The sequence below is a fragment of the Paramormyrops kingsleyae genome, chromosome 3 (genome assembly GCF_048594095.1).
Source record: "Paramormyrops kingsleyae isolate MSU_618 chromosome 3, PKINGS_0.4, whole genome shotgun sequence".
Taxonomy (NCBI): Eukaryota; Metazoa; Chordata; class Actinopteri; order Osteoglossiformes; family Mormyridae; genus Paramormyrops; species Paramormyrops kingsleyae.
In genome coordinates, this window is record NC_132799.1 from 22,187,465 (window position 1) to 22,208,683 (window position 21,219).

Below are 21,219 nucleotides of genomic sequence, written 5' to 3' on the forward strand. Positions count from 1 at the left end.
GGCCCGCGGCCCTGCACTGTAAAACATTTTAAGTCTGTTAAACTTAGAAACAAAAGTTCACCTGCTGCCTTAAAAACATGAGTAAACTCAACTTGAAAATAAGCATTGTTTCAACTCAAAAAGTTTTGTAAGTTCATCTAAATACAACATGTTCATTGTCTCTACATTCTATTTTAAGTTGTCAAATTTTAACTAATGATCGTTTGTTGTTTATACTTGATAATCTTACTTATAAATAATATGCCAATATTAGTTAATGTCTCAGTGCTGTTACATCCGTGAGTGTGTGTGTATGTCATTCTTTTAAGATCCCGTTCCACAACATCACCGATCCAGTTCCATATTTTCCATTTCTCCCTATGCATGCGGTCCTCGATTCTGGATGAACGTCTTTTGTTTTCACTTTCTTTTGTGTCAGAGAAGACCAGGATGTAACAGAATTAGGGGCTCGTCCGGGTTATTCCTTGCTTGGGAAGTCCAGAATTAATAGACCAAAGGAAAAATAGTATTGGCTACTTTGCATGAACAGACTTAGGGGCTTGTGTAGTGTGGTGTTGAAATGGCAGATTTTGACCTGACCAGATTCACCCTGTGTCCCATCTTAGAGGGCTTTGATGCTTGTCATAAGCCATTACAGATTGCCTCTTTCTTCGATGTGCCGGTGCCTCAAACTTGAAACAACCCGGAGAAAGCTGGAACTGTTCTCCATGTGTTCCTCAGGGTTCCCCGGTAAATGAAGTCCCTGGGTTTGATGTCAGTCTGCAGGTCAATCTGGTACCACTGTTTAGGGAAAATTAAGTGGATGCTTACTTCCCTACCTTTGACCACATTGCTTCGACCTTAAACTGGCCTAAATGTCTGGGAAGTACTGGGATGAGGGAGTCCCTTTATTACTTTTTGCCATTCGTAATGCTGTTCAGGAATCTACTGGTTTTAGTCCAGCTGAGCTTGTTTTTGGTCACTCGGTTCGTGAACTGCCAAAGTTGCTACAGGAACAGTGGCTGTCTCTTCTACCATCTGCTCAGCCTAAACCTGTCTCAGCTTATATAGAATCGCTTCGTTCTAGGTTGCATGTGGCGTGGGATTGTCCTCAAGCTTCTTTGACTGCTTGAAGATTTTATATGATTTAAAAGCAATCAAGTGCTCTTTTCAGGTTGGAGATTGCATGTTGGTTTTGTTGCCCTGGTCTCGTTCCTCTCTCCAGGCTCGATTTTCTGGACCTTATGTGATTTCCAAGAAACTCAGTGAAACGGATTATGTTTTGGACACTCCCAATCATAAGCGTAAGTCCCGAGTATGTCATGTAAATCTGCTAAAACCTTATCGCACACGTTTGGATCCTGAAATAGGTGCCACATCTGCGCTACCTGTTTTCAGGGACCCTGTTTATCCCAGTGTACCATTTGGAGTATTCCCCTGAACAAGATGATCTTCATCTTTGTCAACTTTGTTTTCCTTGTGCTCGCCTGCGAAATTCTGAAGCCCTCAAATATTTTTCCCACCGTTTAGCCTATCTCTCTGATTTAGCTCAACAAGACATTCGGTCCCTCACGAGTAAATTCCTGGATTTATTCTCAGACATGATATTGATGTTGGTGACCTCGTGCCTATCAAACAACATCCCTATTGTATGAATCCCCACAAGCGTGCTGTATTTCAGAAATAAATTAACCATCCCCAGTGTTAGTCCGTGGTGTTCTCCCTGTGTTTTTGATGTCACATTCCGATTCTGTACCGATTATACACTGTAAAAAATGAAACATTGGATCAACTTAAAATATTACTTAATTTTTTCACACTTAATTTTTTCAAGTTTGGTTAATATAAATTTTTCAAGTCAGTTCAACTTAAAATTGTCAATCTAATACATTAGATTTTTGCACTTAAAACCAATCATGCTCAACTAATGAATATAATTTGAATCAACTAAAAAACCCAAGCCAGTTTACTGCAACAGTCCACTTTATTACAACGTATTGATGCATAGCTATGAACAAGAATACAGTGGCCAGTAACAGTGGACAATTTTAAACGTTTCACAGAAAACGTCACATCAAATTTTTTTACTAATACAGCACAAATAAACGTGCAACTAAACCGGGTCCTGGAACATTTTGTAAACATTTTTTAAAGTGCTTGCTGTAACAGTTATTCTTAAGTAATTAAACGAACAACTGAGATGTGAAAGGAAAAACAAATATTAAATGGCTGTCAACAAAGTTATTGGGATTTATTTAATCATTTGTAGCTTGATGTTCAGAGCATGTACTTTGCTTGACATTCTCTTTGCATCAAGCTCCATCAGGATTTTGTGGATTGTGGTGAAGAAGTAGCCATTCTAGGCCGGCTGAACGGGAGAGGAAAAAAGTTGGATATTAGCGGTGAGCGAGTGAAGTTGCAGCCACTAACAGCTACTTGTGCGGAAGATCTGTTGTTTTTGTGGGTAATTACGACACCTTTCTGCCCTCCATGAAAAACAATCACCTAATTACAATATAATCTCGTCCACACAAGCACTACTTTAAAACATTTGTGCCCACATAAAACACAAAAAAATGGCTGTCCACAGCATGTTAAACCAGCTTCTAATAATGTTTACCCTGGAGTTTTTAAAAAATTCTGTTTTCAATGAACTGAAACTCACTTTACGTGTGGATGAAAGACCAACAGGTTGGTCTTTAGCAATGTTTTTACTTTTTACTTTTCCCCATTCCCCATGCGACACAGAACTGTTTTCTGAACAGCTAACTCAAAAATCCTCCTCGTACCCTTGCTGTGTTCTTGACAATAATTCAAAAGGAACTACCATGAAAAAAATAGCTTAATATGGCTAGCTAACACAAAATAATATCTATACAGTATATAATGAGTTATTGGGTAGCACTGATGTTAAACAGTTGGCCACATGTAACAGAACTGGAGTTGGATGCAATACAAATGTTTTAAGAAAAATCAAACCAGATGTAAAGAAGCATTTGTGTTAAATGTTTATGAATTGGATGACACAAAAGGTGTCTTTTACTTTCATAAATGAAATCTTTTAGGAGACACATATGCAATATTAGAAGCACAAAAATGTGTAAGGAATGTTCAGGGCACTTCATTGGATCTACAACAGAGACCACAGCACATTTTTTTGCTTCACTCATTTCTCAATTTATGGTTTTGTGTCAGTGAATAATATATATACACATTTTTACAAACCTCTTCTTTGTTTCTCATTAATTAAGGGCTTCTTCCTTCCTTTATGGGACTTCAGTCCTGCTTCTAGGAGCCTGATACAAACTGTCCTAGTGCACTTCACACCTGCACTTAATGTTTCCCATTCTTTTTGAAGGTCATTTGATGTAATCCTTCGATTCATGAGAAAGTTAACGGTCATATCTGGCAGCAGAACATGGATGGATGGATCAAATATTTGAGAGAGATTTACTCACCTCAGCACCTAGAAACAGGGGCCTTCATTGTGATGTCACACACTGCCACATTACCATAACGTGATGTGCTTTAAATTACATTGTACCTTCGTTATACTAAATGACATTGATGAAGGGCAAAGTTTGGGATAAAAGTTATTCAAGTTTTAAAATGTTTTTTAGATAGAGTTTCCAGCCCATTATTCTATATATTGTTGCAATCACTAACACAATTATACCGTGGGTGTTCATTTATATTTTCAGTGTGAACTTTTACATTTTAAAAACACTTGCCATTACAATTTCAATCCAAACAGTTCCACTAAAGTACATTTTCACACTTTAGATCATAATAATTTCTTAATTTAATAGTTTGCAACACAAATATGTTGATTCCATCCATCACCACGTAATCCCAACCAGGGTTGCGGGGGGGACTAGAGCCTATCTGTGGAACAACGAGCACAGGCCAGAACCAAACCTGGGCAGTCACCAACACACTTCAGGGCACACACACTCACAGGGCCAACTTATATTCGCCAATTAACCCACCGTGCACACTTTTTGGACTGTGGGAGGAAATCAGAGCCCCTGGCGGAAACCCATATGAACAGCATGCAAACTCCACATCAGAAAGGTCCTACACCCGACCCAGGGACCGATCCCAGGACCTTCTTGCTGTGAGGCAGCAGCGCTAACCACTGCACCACCACGCCACAGGTTATGATGTACATTTCCAATCATTGACATTGACTGTAAGGATCAGTTATTTCTGCTGCAGTTTTATATAATGAAGGAGACGTTTCACCTTCTTTGCTTCCATGATTTCATACATGTTTTGTGGTAAAATCCTTAAAATCCACTCCTCTAACTTGTGCCAAATCCAGTCCGATAGTCTTCCATCACTGTACTTTACAAATTAGCACAAAATGAATTACATTTAACTTAAAATTGAATCTACAATTACATAAATCTGTCAAAAGACTAATAAGCTAATTTTATAACTGATATAAATAAGTGAAAATATATCATTACCTTCAATCCACAAATGAGGCTGAAAGAAATTCGCTTTCACTTCGAGAAACGTAGCAGGTAATCTCACGAAGCCGCAAGTCACGTTATCGCAGAACTTGGAAATTCTTGCTTTACTTTGTTACCATGACAACGGAAGTACTTCCGGTTATATGCTTCGGGTACTGACCCAGAGATAAATCGAAGTCAACTGATTGTATTTTTCTTCCGGGTGAAGACGGGTATCGCGCCTGATAGCAACCAGGCCGAAAGCCGCCAAGAAAGTTCGTATTTATTATGAATTAGCACACAACTAGGTAGCTAAGTTTACCGGCGTTGAGCCTCGGGTCAGAAGAATATTAAATGTGGTTAGGTGGTCATCTGTTTCTTTGACTAAATATATTGATTTTATTTAACACGGTTAGCTACCTGACTAATTATTTTCGTGTAAACTATACAGTGTTGCTTTCAAATGCTTAATCTGAGATTTACGTCGATATGCTTTTATAGTATTTTTGTTTGTATTTATCTGTTTGGTAAGATTCTTTGCTGCTTGGTAAATATGTTTGACTGTACGATACCGTATATAGCGGGGTTTCCCTTTTCCGGATCTGGTGGGCCAGTTTGCATATATTCTTACTCAGACATACCTACTAAATCTGGTAATGATCCAGGACCGGAATTGGGAAACATTGGTGTACAGTATAGGTGATGTGTTAATATTTCTTGCGATTCAGCAGAACCCACACGGCTAAGTAACTTGCTAACAGATCAGATGTAGAGGTGTATTTTGTGACATTTTCGTACAATTGAATTGATCCAGCGTTAACAAGTAACCGTCTAATTTTGACTGTTTAACGCTTTCCCCCACAACAGGAATGACTTGCACAATAGAGAAAGTTTTGGCTGATGCCAAATTCCTAGTGGAGAGATTGCGGGACCATGACAATGCAGCTGAGGTGTTGATTGAACAGACAACCTACCTAAATAAGCGTGTTGAAGCAATGAAACAGGTGTAGTTATATGCCTCTATATTCAGCCTCCCATTCTTCATTAAATCCAAGCAACATGTCTCGATAATTCTACATCTTTAAGGATATATTTTATTTAAGCAAATATTTTATAGAAGCAGGTTTTGTTTCGCTCAAGCATTGTTTATCCATGCATTTCCAGTATCTAATCAAGGGCAAGTTGAACTTGATCTTGGGATACACCGGGTATAATCACTCCCTTTCCTGCAAATATTCCTTTTATCAAAGAAAATGAGATTTATTTTATGACACAAACTAGAGGACTCGGAGGCAAACCAGTTCATACATTGAAACATACAAACTGCCCAAATATATTTGGGTTTAAATTTGAACGCATAACTTGTAAAGTTATAATCCTACTCTGTCACGCTCATATTCCTGTTATTTGGCATATTGAATCTCCAAATATTGTGGTTTGTAATGAAATGTTACTAGACCACACATACTTGTTTTCCCATGCTTCTAGTACCAGGAAGAGATTCAGGAACTCAATCAAGTTGCAAGACATCGGCCCAGATCTGCGCTTGTCATGGGAATCCAGCAGGAGAACCGGCAGATCCGGGAACTACAGCAGGAGAACAAAGGTGAGACTACAGTCTCAAACAAGTTTCTCATTTAGAACATAGTGCTTCTTTATTTTGAATGTTTCCTTCATAAGAAGGAAATAACAGTTGTGTCTCTGAATTAAAATACAAGCCAGGTTGAAGTAAAATACAAGCTTTAAACTTTGATTCCATCTGCAGTCTAATTTTCCCATTAACATGATTTGCGGAAACAAATCGTGTAATGAGGGATTCTTTTTTTCTTACTTGTGAGAATAATGATATAACTTGTGTCCTTTGATCTTGGGTTGCCTTCCTAGGTGCAGCACTATCCTACAGCTGTATCCTTAAAGCAGTATATGCCCTTTTACTTTCTGCAGAACTACGCACTTCCCTGGAGGAGCACCAGTCAGCTCTGGAGCTGATTATGAGCAAGTACAGGGAGCAGGTTTTTCGGTTGCTGATGGCCAGTAAGAAGGATGACCCCGTCATCATTACTAAGCTGAAGGAGCAGCACACAAGCGTGAGTAACTCCTCACTGTCAAGCTGCAAGGATGTCCCTATAAGCTATGTGAGCATTGAACTATTCAGCATTAGGGTTGCAAAGGGGCGGAAAATTTCCGGTAAATTTCCGGAAAGTTTCCGGTAAATTTCCATGGTAAGTTAAGCTTGGGAATTTTGGAAATATTCCATATTGGAAACTTTCCATGGAAATAATGGGAATTATGGAAATTAATGGGAATTTAGGAGAACTAACTGGGAATATATTATTTCCAAGCATAAATATAATCAGTCGTGCTCTTTAACCAATCACATGTGACCTCGCCATTTCAACCAATCATAACCCGCCAGGAGCGCAGCCTAAACCCTGTTTACATGAAATAAGCCTGCTCCCGAGCAGGTTTAAGCTTGCGCACCTGTTGCTATGACAGCAAGTCCAGGATGAGCTTCAAAGAACCAAACAATCCAAGATCATGCCAAATCGTCAACAATCAAATCCAGCTAACTGAGTTAGCGACGTACGAAGAACGAGCCCCTGGAATGATCTTCAAAACAAAACAGCCAAATGAGGAAGCTAGCATCTTCTTTATGTTATACTAGCTATGGCTTATTTAGCATCTAACAGATGCTAGCATTTTATTTAGCATCTTATCAGATTGCTATCTACCAGATTAATACATTTTATGTGATATTCAGAATTTAAACATTTAATGAATATATTTTCCCATAATATCATCAAAACTTACCTCACTTGTTAAGTCCACAGGCTCAAATGTGTGCCTTCAATACTCTTTGTCCTTCAGGCTCAAAAGTGTGGTCCATGTGTACATGTGATGGAGGCATGCACAGTGCCAGTAGGTGGTCTCAATAGCCATGCAGCAAGCATGTGCTCTGTACATGTGATTAAGGAATGGCATGGATATTCAAGTGTATTTGAATTGCGTTTGTTTGTTTTTGTCAATATTATGCTAAAATATACTTTGCTCAACTATATTTAAGTTCCCTTAGAAGAGCCAACCTTCAATTTTGAAAATTCCCAGTTTATTCCCGTTAATTCCTGTTTATTCCCATTAATTCCCATTAATTCCCGTTAATTCCCATGGAAAGTTTCCATCTTTGAAAATTCCGGGAATTTTGCAACCCTATTCAGCATCTGTCTGCATAACCCAGTTTAGTATTAGTTTTTCCCATTATTCCTCAGTATTTGCCACGCAGAGAAAAATCTCCCAATCTTTTCCAAACCATCAATTGCCAACAGGAATCCTTCAGTTGTTTTAGTAATGGACAAAATTAACATAGTTGCTGTGATTGTCCCAATTGCAACAAAAATAATATTCGGCATGAGACTAATAAATTAGCAAAATATTTTAAAAGTACCATGATACTGTTGGCTCAGCTCTTTATTGACTGTCCTTGTAAATAATAAAGTGCAATATAATTAAGTCAGTTTAGTTTAAGATCCATTAATATCCGGGCCTCGTTTTTCTGACTTAGTACTATAACTGACTTGTCTAATATGAAAAAGATCCAAAATCTGAAAAAGGTTTTTGTAAACCTGTAATTTAGAATAATTCATTTTGTGATAAATGCAGGGATTGTTATTTACATTTTGAAGTTTATATCCTGTTAAATTTATCTCAGCTGTGGACATTAGGCCACTTCCTAGTAGGGCTGCAACTAACGATTATTTTAATAATCGATTAATTTGTCTGGGTTTTTTTTCCCTTCGATTAATCTTTTTTTTTTTTTTCTAAGGTAAGAGACAGCGTAGTATGAGTATGCACAGAAGTTCAGTAAATAAAACATACATAATCTTTTTAAGTTCATGACGGCTGATCTAACAAAGCACAATGAAATTAAATAAATGGACATTGGGTGACGCTGCCAAGTGCTGAGAATAAAAGGGAAGTGCAATTAATATGCAATTAGTCCAGGTACTACTGGAGTTGTAGTTTAGATCACCTAAACCGAGACAAGTCCTGACTGAGACCAGAGTGTGTCGAGACTGAGACAAGACCAAGACTCTGAAGGACCGAGACCAAAACCATGGCAGGGACTGAAGATTAGTAAATGTACATAATAATATAATAATTGAAATATTTTAAATAAGATGAACATCAATCGTTGATTTCTTTCCCAAGTAAAATAAAAATAAATAAATGCAGCACTTGAACCTAAACATGCAGCTCAGTAAGGTTTTTGGAAACTTTCTAAACATTTCTAATTTAGTCCAAATCATGGTGCTTTAGATAATGTATTCAGTACTCCAGTTTTTTAATGTAAAAGCACAGACTACTGCTGCTGCTACTAAGAATATTATTAAATAATTCTCTAATGTTATTTAATGTTGATACACATACATGACGGGGGGAGAGAGCACGCGAGTAAGTGTGTCTACATTTATTACAGACAAACAAAGTAAACATTTATTGCGGAGAAAAAGCCTAAAAATGTGCCAGCTTGCACCCTCGTGAAACGCCATAGAGTTTAGTGACTGAACAGCGCAAATAAGACGATTGGTGAGGAAAAACCCATGAACAGCAGGCGGCAAATTTAATTTTAAAATGTGTCCGGTTCTGTATGCATACTACAGTGATGAACTGTAAATAAGATAAATAACTTAAGGCTGTTTACCTTGTTCTTTTATTAAACAAACTATAGACCTGGGGCCTGTTTCACAAAGCAAGATTTCTTGCTTAGCCAGATAACTTGCCAGATTTAAGGTAGTTTGGGCTAAATAGACCTTATTTTCATCAATTTACATTTAGCCCAGACTACCTTAAATCTGGCAAGTTATCTGGCTAAGCAAGTAATCCTGCTTTGTGAAACAGGCCCCTGCTCTATAGGAAAGGTAGCCTTAAATGACTTCTGTAGTGATCTGGCGCTGTATAGAAAATAAAATTAACTTTGGATGCCCCCCTAATAGAATGGTAGGGTAAACACTTTGTGGTTTGATAATAGCCGATTGTGTTGACATCTTTCCCAGACAACCACGACTTCACCTGTGTTCATGTGCACACATGTGCGTGTGTGAAGGGGTGGGGCGGGTAACGTGGTCGGCAGTAACATCATTGGTTGCACTTGAAGTGAGAAGTTATCCAATCCGACAGTAAACGGCTCATTAATAGGAATATTCTCAGAGTTCTGGTTTCTGCTGGTCTCGGCTGGTCTCGAAATAAAATCGAGTACAAATATGGCTGATTCAAAGACAAGATTGAGACCTTCAAAAACTGGTCTTGAGTACTACAACATTTTGATATTACTATAAATTTCTATCATTAAGAAACAGTGGTAACACAGTGGTGTAGTGGTAACAAGAAATTTAAGGTGGGTAAACTGTATGCACAGCAGTAAAAATGGTGGGTAACTATTCATATACTTAACATTAGTGATCTAAAAAAAGGTGAGTAAACGCTGTTTTGTAAATTTAAAAGGTGCGTAAATGCCGTTTATGTGCATTTACCCTCCACTACACCACTGAATGAAAGATTTGTGTCTCCTTTTTCTTTTATGGCGGTCGGCATCCAGCATAATGGTGCTTTACTGCCACCGCGGCTTTGGTTAGCTTACTGCTCCCAAATTAGGGGGTATCCACTGTACTTATGTGTATAATAACGTAGACCCAAGTAATCGATTATTAAATTAGTTGCCAGCTATTTTAATAGTCGATTTAAATCGATTTAATCGATTAGTTGTTGCAGCCCTACTTCCTAGTTTATTAGCAGAGCTACTGAAGATCATTCCCCATGGTATAATGGGCTAACCCTAAAACAACAATGGTCCTTGATTGATTTAGCATTAGCAGAAATAGCATTTGATGCTTTCACTTGATCTCTCTCTTTCTCTCTGTAGGAGATGCAGTCACACATGGACAAGGTCAATGAAATGGCAACAGTAATGAGGAAGGCCATCGAGCTGGATGAGGGCAGAGTGTGTGTAGATGAAGAAAGAATTAAACAACTAGAGGTACTGTCTTTTTGCTTGCAGCACTAACTATCTGGGGCTTAAGTGTCAATTATTTAAGGGTAATTATATGAAAACGTGTCATTTCCCACTCTTACGGCTTTATTTTCAAATTTCTGTTTTCAAATACAGTGGTGCCTCGGTTCTCGAACTCACTAGAACTCGTATTTCTGGAAAGTCGAACAAACCAGTTTGACCTAGAACTCGATCTGAATATCAAAAGTCGAACCATGAACGCTGAACTAATATAAATTGTATGTGCCAGGAAATGAGTCATACTACAATGCAATTCTTACTTGAAGGCCTTCTACACAGACTGGACGATTAACCAAATAAAGCAGCGCAACATTACAGTAACTAACAATAAATAAGCCACTAACTTGCGTGTACTGTTAGAGCATTTATGTAATTTATTTAAACTTTATTTCACCAGGTAAATTAACTGAAAACCAGTTCTCACTGCTTTACGTGATATTCGGGAGAAATAGCAGATTTACGCATCGGAACTGCCTGGGATACAAACGTCATGCGTGTAACTAAACTCTTCAGCCAGTAAGGACAAAGGTGTGTCGTCACGGAGGCGATTCCAGTTTGTGCAGCCGGGTGAGAGGTCGCAATGCATTTAACCGTAAGGCATTGCGTCAGGATCAGAATGCGTTGCTTTAAGCCAGCGCTGTAAGCAAGTCGAACGCACCCAATGACCAGACTGGGGAAACAAACTGAAACGCGGACTTAATACAGAGGACTAATGACAACAACCAGAAACAGCTGATCACATGGGGATCCCACACAAGGTTAACGAGGGGGCGTAGCACACGGAACGAGTGTACGATCGGGGCAGGACAGGGGTAATGTTGGGATAAGATCTTGATCGTTTTGGAAGCCATTAAGAAAAAAATGCTCTTCTTGTTTTATCCTGTTCATTTTGTGTTTAAATGCTAAAAAAAAAAAAAACATATTTAGGTGTAATTTTGGGGGCCGGGAACCAGTTAATTGGTTTTCCATTATTTCTTATGGGAAAAATTCGATCAGAACTCAAACTTTTTAGGATTCAATCCGGAGTCTGGAATGGATTAAGTTTGAGAACCGAGGTACCACTGTACTTTAAACATTTTTTTGGATTCATAGATTCTTACCTCTCCAAAAAAAAGTGCTGTGCCATCTCAGGTCATCTTATTTTTAAATGTACAAAAAATAATAAACATCCATGTCTGTTTCATCAGCCCTGTTACTGACATATCAAAAGGTTTTAAATCCATATTTACAACAAATTTGTTATACCATGAAAGATAAAATCCCTCCTGTCCTCAGGGGCACCTCAGCCATTTCGTGTATTTATTACATTTTACGACCAGCTCATTTAATTTAATGAGTCTGCAACAGTATTTTAGGAGAAGTTTTTAAATGGCTTAGCTAACGCCCTGACAAGCATAATGGCATAGTTTTTTTTTTTTTTTTTATACCAGCATAAAGACAGTTAAAGATGAGTTTTTTTTTTTTTTTTTTTTTTGCTGCCTGAGACTTTTACACAGTACTATATTTTATTTATATATATATGACCTATGGTCATGAGCTGTAGGTAGTGACTGAAAGAACGAGGTCACAAACACAAGCAGCTGAAATGGGTGGCTGGGCTCTCCCTTAGAGGTAGGGTGAGAAGCTCAGTCATTCAGGAGGGACTCAGAGTAGAGCCACTCATGAGGAGCCAGATGAGGTGGCTCGGGCAGCTGGTCAGGATGCCTCCTGGACACCTCCCTGGTGAGGTGTTCAGGGCATGTCCCACTGAGAGGAGGCCCCAGGGAAGACCCAGGACACGCTGGAGAGACTGTGTCTCCCGGCTGGCCTGGGAACACCTTGGGATTCCCCCAGAGGTGCTGGACGAAATGGCCAGGGAGAGGGAAGTCTGGGTTACGTATACGCTCTGTCTGCCAAGCGTCATGTGATCACAACTAAGCCAATGATTCTTCTCCTTCTCTTGCTGCAGGATCGTGGGTAATCGTTTCCCATGCTCGGTATCAGTTGGCGTACCTCACTCCTTAAAGTCAAAATTTAGTAGAAAAGCACCACCCGAATAAGCGCGTAGCAGTGCGAGCCATGAATCTGTTTAACGACAATGCAATGTCACATTTCCAGAAAATTGAAAAGGAGGCAAAAGCAGCTGTCATTGGATAGGTTCCTTGTTAAAGTCACACAAAAAGAAAAAGATTCCAGTGAGCCAACAGATAGCAGTGATTCTGTTATAGTGAAAGTTGTCCTACAAAATAACCCTCCTCTTCTCCTCTCTCTTATTTCCCTCACACCATCCACGATTCTTTTCAAATTAAAGTGCAGGTTAATTTGTTTTATGTATTTTTACTTTATATTTTGTATTAATCGTTTTTATATGAATATTTTTGGGTTGTGGAACGAATCATCTGAGTTTCCCTTATTTCTAATGGGAAAATTCGCTTTCATATGAGTGCTTTGGATTACGAGCACGTTTCTGGAACGAATTATGCTCTCAATCCGAGGTTTTACTGTATATAAATTATATTATATGTATATATAGTGTGTGTGTGTGTGTGTGTGTGTGTGTATAAATAGGAGTGAAAAAGAAATTTTCATTAATTTATATTTGTTGTGGGTGGCACTGTCTTGCCTCACCTGTGCTCTATGCATGGTGTTGCAGTTTGCATAATTTCTGAGTTCTTTTCTGCAGTACAAAGTCATGTATTTAGGCTAATTGGCGTTTCTTCCCACAACTTTGGTTTTTCATCTCTTACAGCGGGAGAATGGAAAGCTCCGGGAACTGTTGAGCATTAGCCAAGATGCCTTTCTAGTCCTGAAGAAGGAGGACACTTCAGAGGGCACTTCACTGTCTGGCCTGTTGACCAGCGCAGACCTGAGGCTGAGAAAGAGCTAACGGCTCTTTCAGCTGTGACCTCCACATCCCTTGTTGTGGGGGGCATTTTTAATCCTCTAGCTACCACCATGGGGTCTGGCTCGCATCACTGCAACAAGTCGTACCCCCTCTATCCTAACGTTGTTTCTGTACAGCTCTATGAGTGAGACCTTCCCAGTATCTCTCAGTTTGGCAAGTGACATGAAGTGCCAGACCAAGTGGATGAATAGATGATTGTTAGTTTAACTTGAAGGAAAGATACATCCATTCAAGTTGCTAGAATGCAGATTACATTCACAATATCTGAAATTATCTATTTGTGGTGCTTTGGTTGAATTATTTATTTTATTGGTTATTGGTAAAGCTGGTGTTGTGCCATGAGTGGGGAAATTAGGTAAACCTTTTAGAAAACTGGACAGAAAGTATAATATGTTAATTCAAACTAAACATTCTGTTGGTGGTTTGCTTGGATTTTCTTGTATGTAAATAAAATGAGAAACCGCTTCAGCCCTGTAGCTGATGAACGGAGAACTGAAAATAAAACCTTAGTTATGTTATGATCTGTGACCTGTGCAAACTTGCAGTACTTAATTTTTAAAACCATGGATACCAACCAGATCTGCTATCCGATTACTTAATATCATATTATGACCATTATACCAAATGTCAGATGTTTCACTGGTGCAAATTTTCACATTGTAAGCGGAAGTTCAAACTCCCCACTTTCCCCCACTTCTTCTGTAGTAATACCTTGATATTGCCTAAGATTAGTCAGCACCCCACACACGCTCAATTCAGCCCAGAGGCATAGGAGAGATTTTTGAAGTGGGAGAGACCAAATGGTGAACATACACTCACCTAAAGGATTATTAGGAACACCATACTAATACGGTGTTTGACCCCCTTTCGCCTTCAGAACGGCCTTAATTCTACGTGGCATTGGTTCAACAAGGTGCTGAAAGCATTCTTTAGAAATGTTGGCCCATATTGATAGGATAGCATCTTGCAGTTGATGGAGATTTGTGGGATGCACATCCAGGGCACGAAGCTCCCGTTCCACCACATCCCAAAGATGCTCTATTGGATTGAGGTCTGGTGACTGTGGGGGCCATTTTAGTACAGTGAACTCATTGTCACGTTCAAGAAACCAATTTGAAATGATTCGAGCTTTGTGACATGGTGCTTTATCCTGCTGGAAGTAGCCATCAGAGGATGGGTACATAGTGGTCATAAAGGGATGGACATGGTCAGAAACAATGCTCAGGTAGGCCGTGGCATTTAAACGATGCCCAATTGGCACTAAGGGGCCTAAAGTGTGCCAAGAAAACATCCCCCACACCATTACACCACCACCACCAACCTGCACAGTGGTAACAAGGCATGATGGATCCATGTTCTCATTCTGTTTACACCAAATTCTGACTCTACCATTTGAATGTCTCAACAGAAATCGAGACTCATCCGACAAGGTAACATTTTTTTGGGGGGGGGGCTGCCTTCTTCAGTGGTCCGGGGTTAGGCTTCCTGGCAGGTGGGGTGGGCCCTCTCCCCATTCTTCCTCCACTCCCCCTCGCCGTTAGCAGTCTCAAGATCTTTTGTTTTTGTTCTGGGCTCTCCAACTGTAATTTGAATCCTTCAAGTTCTTTCACTTCATGTTTTCCATGGATGCCAGGGCAGGGGGATTTTTTGAAATATCTGGACCAGGCATTCAATGCTGTTTGCAATGTTTGCCTTCATTCAATTGCCATCATGATTCTTTCATGGACGGGGTCTAGGGGGCTTGTGCCTGTATATGGGTTGACTTAGTTGGAAAGGCATTTTAACCAGTTGTTTTTTCTTTCTAACTTTTTTCCTCATTAAAATCACGAAAAGTTATTTTATTGCACACCTTGGACATAACAAAATAGTAACACCTGCTCGCCCGTTCGGCCCCTGGCTGTGGCTCGGTGGCTGCCTGCGGGTCCTGCGCCGTTGGGTCGGCGGTCGCCTCTGGGTCCTCCCCAGGTTCCTCGGTGCCGGTCCTCGGCCTCCCCTCCGGGTCCGTGTTGGCCACCTCCGGGCCCTTCTGCTTCAGCGGGGCGTCGGACGGCGCCTTCGCTGGCTCCGGCTTCCCCCTTTTGCCCTCCTCCGCCGGTGTTCCCTCCTGCTCCCTCCGTGTCCCCTTCGTCTCTCCCTCGTCCCGTTCCCTTGGCCCCTGTGTGGTTCCCTCCTGCTCCCTTCTCCCCTTCACCTGAGGCCCCTCCGGCCACTGCCCGTCGCCCGCCTGGGCTCCCTCAGGCTCCCCTGTGTCCCCCTTCCGTTCCGGTCTCCCCTGTCTGCTCCTCCTCCCTTTGTCCCGCCTGTGTCTGTTCCTCAGCCCGCTGTTCCTCCTCTGTTCACTCCTGGCCCCTTTGTGTCGCCTGTGGGTATTCCCTCCGTGTCGCCCTTTTCTGTCTGCCTGTCTGTGTTCCCTGTCCTCTGTCAGGTCTTGTCGTTTTTCTGGTCCCTGTTCCTGTTTTGTGTCTCTGTCCTGTTTCCGGTGTCTCGTTGAGGTTTTTTGCTTTTGTCTTTCAGGTCCTGTTCCCTCGTCTCGTCCGTCGCCTCCTCTCGGGCGCGCCTTTGGGGGGGGGGGGGTTATGTCACGCCCAGCTCCGTCCGATCCTAATGTGTGCCACGCCCACCTCATTACCTCCTGTTTCTGCCTGATTGTTCCCACCTGTTGCTCATTACCCTTAGCTAGTCTTTTGTATTTAGTCCTCGTCTGAGTCAGTCTTCCCCAGACTTGTCATTGATGTTTGCTGTCGTGCTTCCCCGGTCCTGTTACCCTAATAAATCCCCGTTTAACCTGACTTCCTGGCTTCGTTTCCCTGCTTCCCGGATCGCCTTCTTGCCGATCGTGACAATAACGGTACCTAACTCGATTTCGCACAGTGTGAAACAAGCAGTGAGATCACCGACTACTTCTGTACCTACACGTTGTGTAGCTGGTGTCGCGCATGCGTACGCGGATCGGACAGCCACAGCCAGGCAGTCAGTATACAGATCAAATAGTGACGTACACGGAAAACCAGTGTGCGCATGCGTTCGCAGATAAGGCCAGGACCGCAGATCGGGCAGGCACACGCGCCATATGGAATACACTTAACTACATAGATCAGCCATTGATATACTTCCTATTTTTCTGTCAAATGTTGTGGCAGCCAGATTCATAATGTTTACTATAATGGTATAGCTCCTTGCCTCTCAAAGTGTGGGGCGGGCACCACTAGTGGGGAAGAGACCAGACAGGTGGGGCGCAACAAACATGAGGAGAGTTGGCTTAGTTAGAAATGAATCTGTGATATCCTCTAGAAATGAACTAAATCAGAATCAGGGTCGATCTCTATATCACTGCGGGGGGAGGAAGCACCCCCTCCTCCCGATTGTGTCTCATCTCATCAACCTCCCTGAAATCAATTTGGTTAGGTGTGACGCCTGAGAATATTACTTTTATTTACATGTGAAATCTGATACTATATTCAATTGGATTCATATAAATTAACATTAGCCAGTACAATTCCATTTTTATATTATTGTGTGTTGAAGATGGAAGAAAAAACCCAGCCTGTTTCACCGAGCAAATGCAAAATCACACACGCACAGAGCAAGGGTGGGTTTTTAATACAATTCTGTATACTCAAATGTTGTGCATTGTATTATTTCATTGTTGTCTTTTATTATATTGGTATGCTTTCACAGAGGTGACGGAAGAGAATGTTTTCCAACTAGAATTTCAACGCGTCCTTAGCGCGCTACCCGCCAACTCTATAAAAACGACCAGAGTGGCAGAGTCAGTGGATGATGTGACGACGTTAAATATTATTGGACACAGCGCTTGTAGTCGGGTGAGCGGGAGGCTGGCGGAAGCGTGTCACTTATACTGCACCCAGTGTAAACCTATCAAAACTCTCCGTCGTTATGTTAGCCAATCATGATCTACGGTGGGCGGGTAAAGGGAGCGGAACTGTCTCTACAAGATCTGGCCGGCATTAGACGGTTCAAAAATACTAATATTAAAAAACAACAGTAGTAGTTGTTTTGCTTTTAAAATTAAGCTAGGGGCAAATTATTATAAAAAAGGGCAACTACCGTGTTACACATAACCATAAAATATCTATCGTTACTCTGATTTCTTTGATGCATATTGTTACTGACTAACGCTCAATCAATCCAGCAAGATACAATACTTCGAGTCAGGTATGATGTATTACAGAACTTATATTTAACTAACATGTGTTTTAGTGTCTAACTGGCTAATGCACACAAAAAATTTTTTTCGGTTTGTACCCTTATAACACGCCTGCACGTGTTTCATTTTATGTGTTAATGTGTATTTGTGTTAATCCTTGAAAAGCAGTAATGGTATATCCACAGTACTAGGATGACTTGTCATTTGACGCCTTGACGTAATTGAATAACTTGACATAATTATAAGTAATAAGTAAAGGTTGATAGGTTATTGAGCAATAATGATCAGAATATTGTCAACTTAGTAGATGCCTGTCTTACATCGAGTGTAGTCATTGGTTAGAATTTAAAAAGTTGAACGAAGGCAACCAGGCTCAGGAGGTTTCAGTTTCACCTTGTATTCTAGTGGCCCGTATTAAGAAAAGCGGGGTTACTGGCTTATCGAGGTAACTTGTCGGATTTAAGGTACCACAGTTTAAATGGACTTCATATTCGTTCACTTATATTTTGCCCAGACTACCTTAAATCCGACAAGTTACCCCAATAAGCCAGTAACTCTGCTTCGTAGTACAGGCCACAGGTATAAAGATTTAGTAGGGGGTTCCTCTGGCAATAGATACAGCAGCTTTGTTTAAGGGGACATCCAAGTTTTTTTTTCTTCCCCATTTGTAAGTTTTGGTGCTTTCCTTGTTCATGAGGAGCTGTCTTTTTCAGGCAGGGCTGATTGCCATGCCGGTGAAGCTCCAAGGCATGTATGGCCATGCTGGCACCCCCTGCTCCTCCAGCCGCTCCAGTGGCAGTGACAGCAGCATCAAGGAGCTGCTTGGGGCCCTGTGCAACACCTGTCTGTCTGGGGTGTCATGGAAGCGGAGGGCACTGGGTGCAGTCTCGCGAGAGCGAGCATGCAGAGTTTTGCAAAACCGTGCTTATCTCACCCTCCTGGCTAAGATCTTCCAGCGGGGAACTGCAGAAAGCTCCCCCAAACCCAGCCTTGTCACCACTATACCTCCCAGAAACAAGGTGCTCATGATCTCCTTCAACCTGCGGCTGTCTGGCTGTGCAGATAAGGCTGACAGGCTGGAGCAGCTGCTGGGGGAGCTGCCGAAGGGGCCAACCTCTGGTGTTGGGGAGCTGGATTCTGTGCTTGAGCTTCTCGTCCAGCTGGCCGGCTCAGTACCCCCGCCTCCCCCCTCTTTCAGCTGGGACTATATGAACAGGGAGTTGCCAGTGCAGAGACACCCCCAGCTCACGGGCTACCAGAGCCAAGAGCTGTGGAGGCAGGAAGCCAGGGTTTGGTCCCTCATTTGCAGGGAAGAGTGGTGGGCACTGGGGGCTTGTAAGGGGACTCTGGGGGTGATAGATGCTCCACCAGGGACAGGACTGTTGACACTGGGGTGGAGGGATGAGTTGGAAGAGCGTTTTGAGAGAGAAACACGTCTGTCGCTGTTTGGAGCCCTTCAGCACACTCGCACCTCAGACCTGGACATAAGACTGGACTTGCCCCCGGTTCCCAGCAACATCGAGATCACTGGCCTGGCGATACGGGTAAGAGTGGAACAATCACACATATGCTTCTGTTATTTATCCTTCATTGGTAGGGAATTGTGGAAGCAGACAATTTTAAGCTACAGTATGTGTAGGCTAATAGGAATGCATGCACTTTACTATGTGTACCTACAAATTTAGGGGAGACAGTGGGAACAAGTGTGTGCAAGGAGGGGGATGTGTGTGTGTATGTGAGTTGTGATGGTTGACAAAGTTTGACAAGTTCCTGCTTCTAACATTTAAATATCAACCCCCTTGCCCCCTGTCATCTGCACCCCTGAGCCCATCATCAGCTTCCATGAAATCAGTTTACCTATGGTGAGATGTCTGAGGACATTAGTTTTAATTGCATCTCAGATCTAAAAAGACGATTTAATAAAAATTAACATTTGCCAGTATATATTTTTTTTCTTACTATTACTGTGGGTTGAAAGAAATATGGAGGAATATAACTTGATTCGTTTATGGCTTTTCAGGTTTGTAGCCTTGATATTTACAAGATTCAAGCTATCATAATTCTGAATATGATTCAAGTTGGCATGCTAACCATCGGTGTTTCATCTAGAAAATATAAATACACATCCACAAAGGAGGGGTGAGATTTTCAATGCAACTCTGTATACTCATGTTATATATAATACATCTACTAAAAGTACCTATTTAAATATTCACAGTGGAGTCGATTCTCCCAGCCTAAGAACATAAGAAATTTACAAGCGAGAGGAGGCCATTCAACCCATAAAGCTTGTTTGGGGAGAACTCGACAAATAGCTTGCATTGTTAAAAATTATCTAGCTCTGATTTAAAGGAACCCAAGGTTTTAGCTTGCACTACACTATCAGGAAGACTATTCCATACTCTGACTACACGCTGCATGCAAGAAGTGCTTTCTCAAACCAAGTTTAAAATGTTCTCCCTCTATTTTCCACCTATGGCCATGAGTTCTTGTATTTGAACTAATATTGAAGTAACTATTTGGTTGAACAGCATCCAGACCTGTTAGAATTTTCTATACCTGGATCATGTCCCCCTTAATCTCATTTGCTTGAGGCTGAACAGATTCAGCTCGATGGGCCAAATGGCCTCCTCTCGTTTGTAAATTTCTTATGTTCTTATGCTTCTAATCAGAAGCTGATAGGGATATCAGAAATAGTAATGCTAAAGGTTGGCAAATAATATCCCTATTAAAACTATAGGTAAGATGCCATCAGGGCCCTGCGATTTTTTTTATTTTGAGTTTAGCTAGGCTTTGTAGCACATCAGCTTCAGTTATACATACATTAGTCATAGACAATGCTGGATTAGTAATAAAAGTCGGTATGTTACTCGTGTCCTCTACAGTGAAAACCCGTGCAAAACAATCATTAAACTACATCAACTTCATTTTCAATTATAAGACACTACTATCCTGAAGATTTATAATTTCAGCTTTTAGAGCTCTTTTGAAGTTAAAATATTGGAAGAAACTTTTAATATCATCCATAGCATCCAACGCAATCTTCCTTTCAACATTCCTCTTAGCGAGTGTAATATTATTTTTTAACTCAACCTGTAGATTTAGATACTTCTGCTTTATTCACATCAAAGAGAAAGGGGTTATGCCCTCAATGATTTTGCCAACAAGCATTGAAATATGCAGAAACACTTTTATTTTGAAAATAAAAGCATGGGCGGTAGCCTACTATGCTTATATGTGGGGATCCTCACGGACAAGGGAATCCTTCAACAAAAAATGAAATGTTATGGTTAAATAATGTGTTTGAAATTTCTGGAACTGACAGTACCTTAACTTCAGACCTCCTTGTATTTTGTATCAGTCCCCCTGAAAAATGTTTTTTATAAAACCATTTAGCGGGTTTTCTACTCATCTCCGACTGTGTTGTACATTTGTACCTCAAGGGTGGCGTGGTGGTGCCGTAATTAGCCCTGTCATCTCCCACCTCTGGGACCTGGGTTCAAGTCTCTGCCAGGGTTCCATGTGTGTGGAGTTTGCATGTTCTCCCCGTGTTGTCATGGGGTTTCCTCCAGGTACTCTGGTATCCCCCCACAGTCCCAGGCTAATTTGAGTTTCCAATTTGTCTGTAGGTGTGCATGCCTAAGTGAATGGTGAGTGAGAGTGCCCA

General features: G+C 41.1%; 2 protein-coding genes and 1 long non-coding RNA gene across 9 annotated transcripts in view; 2 read left to right on the plus strand and 1 right to left on the minus strand.

Annotated features, from left to right (window-relative positions):
* Nucleotides 1-1,944: 1,944 nt before the first annotated feature.
* On the minus strand, nucleotides 1,945-4,573 carry LOC111860122 (uncharacterized). Of its 2 annotated transcripts, none has more exons than XR_011989536.1 (2): nucleotides 4,452-4,573; nucleotides 1,945-4,326 (listed from the first exon to the last, which is right to left on the minus strand). It is a non-coding gene; the product is annotated as an uncharacterized lncRNA (long non-coding RNA). The 2 variants fall into 2 exon arrangements; XR_011989537.1 differs by having other exon boundaries at nucleotides 1,945-4,321; nucleotides 4,452-4,550.
* Nucleotides 4,574-4,609: 36 nt separating this feature from the next.
* On the plus strand, nucleotides 4,610-13,905 carry fgfr1op2 (FGFR1 oncogene partner 2). Of its 5 annotated transcripts, none has more exons than XM_023843514.2 (6): nucleotides 4,610-4,711; nucleotides 5,304-5,440; nucleotides 5,925-6,042; nucleotides 6,381-6,523; nucleotides 10,354-10,467; nucleotides 13,229-13,905. In XM_023843514.2, exons 2-6 carry the CDS (start codon nucleotides 5,306-5,308, stop codon nucleotides 13,364-13,366), a joined length of 648 nt encoding a protein of 215 aa, XP_023699282.1. In that variant the 5' UTR covers nucleotides 4,610-4,711; nucleotides 5,304-5,305; the 3' UTR covers nucleotides 13,367-13,905. The 5 variants fall into 5 exon arrangements, with proteins under 5 accessions (XP_023699282.1, XP_023699283.1, XP_023699284.1 ...); XM_023843515.2 differs by having other exon boundaries at nucleotides 4,614-4,744; XM_023843516.2 differs by having other exon boundaries at nucleotides 4,662-4,795.
* A 3,418-nt stretch (nucleotides 13,906-17,323) lies between these two features.
* Nucleotides 17,324-21,219, plus strand: part of tubgcp6 (tubulin gamma complex component 6) — a 75,978-nt gene continuing 72,082 nt past the window's right edge. Inside the window, exons 1-2 of one of the 2 annotated variants that reach the window (XM_072709859.1) lie at nucleotides 17,324-17,560; nucleotides 18,266-19,096. In XM_072709859.1, the coding sequence (XP_072565960.1) occupies nucleotides 18,281-19,096 (816 nt within the window). In that variant the 5' untranslated portion in view covers nucleotides 17,324-17,560; nucleotides 18,266-18,280. The remainder of the gene's footprint in view (nucleotides 17,561-18,265; nucleotides 19,097-21,219) is intronic. The other variant, XM_072709860.1, reaches the window with a different exon arrangement.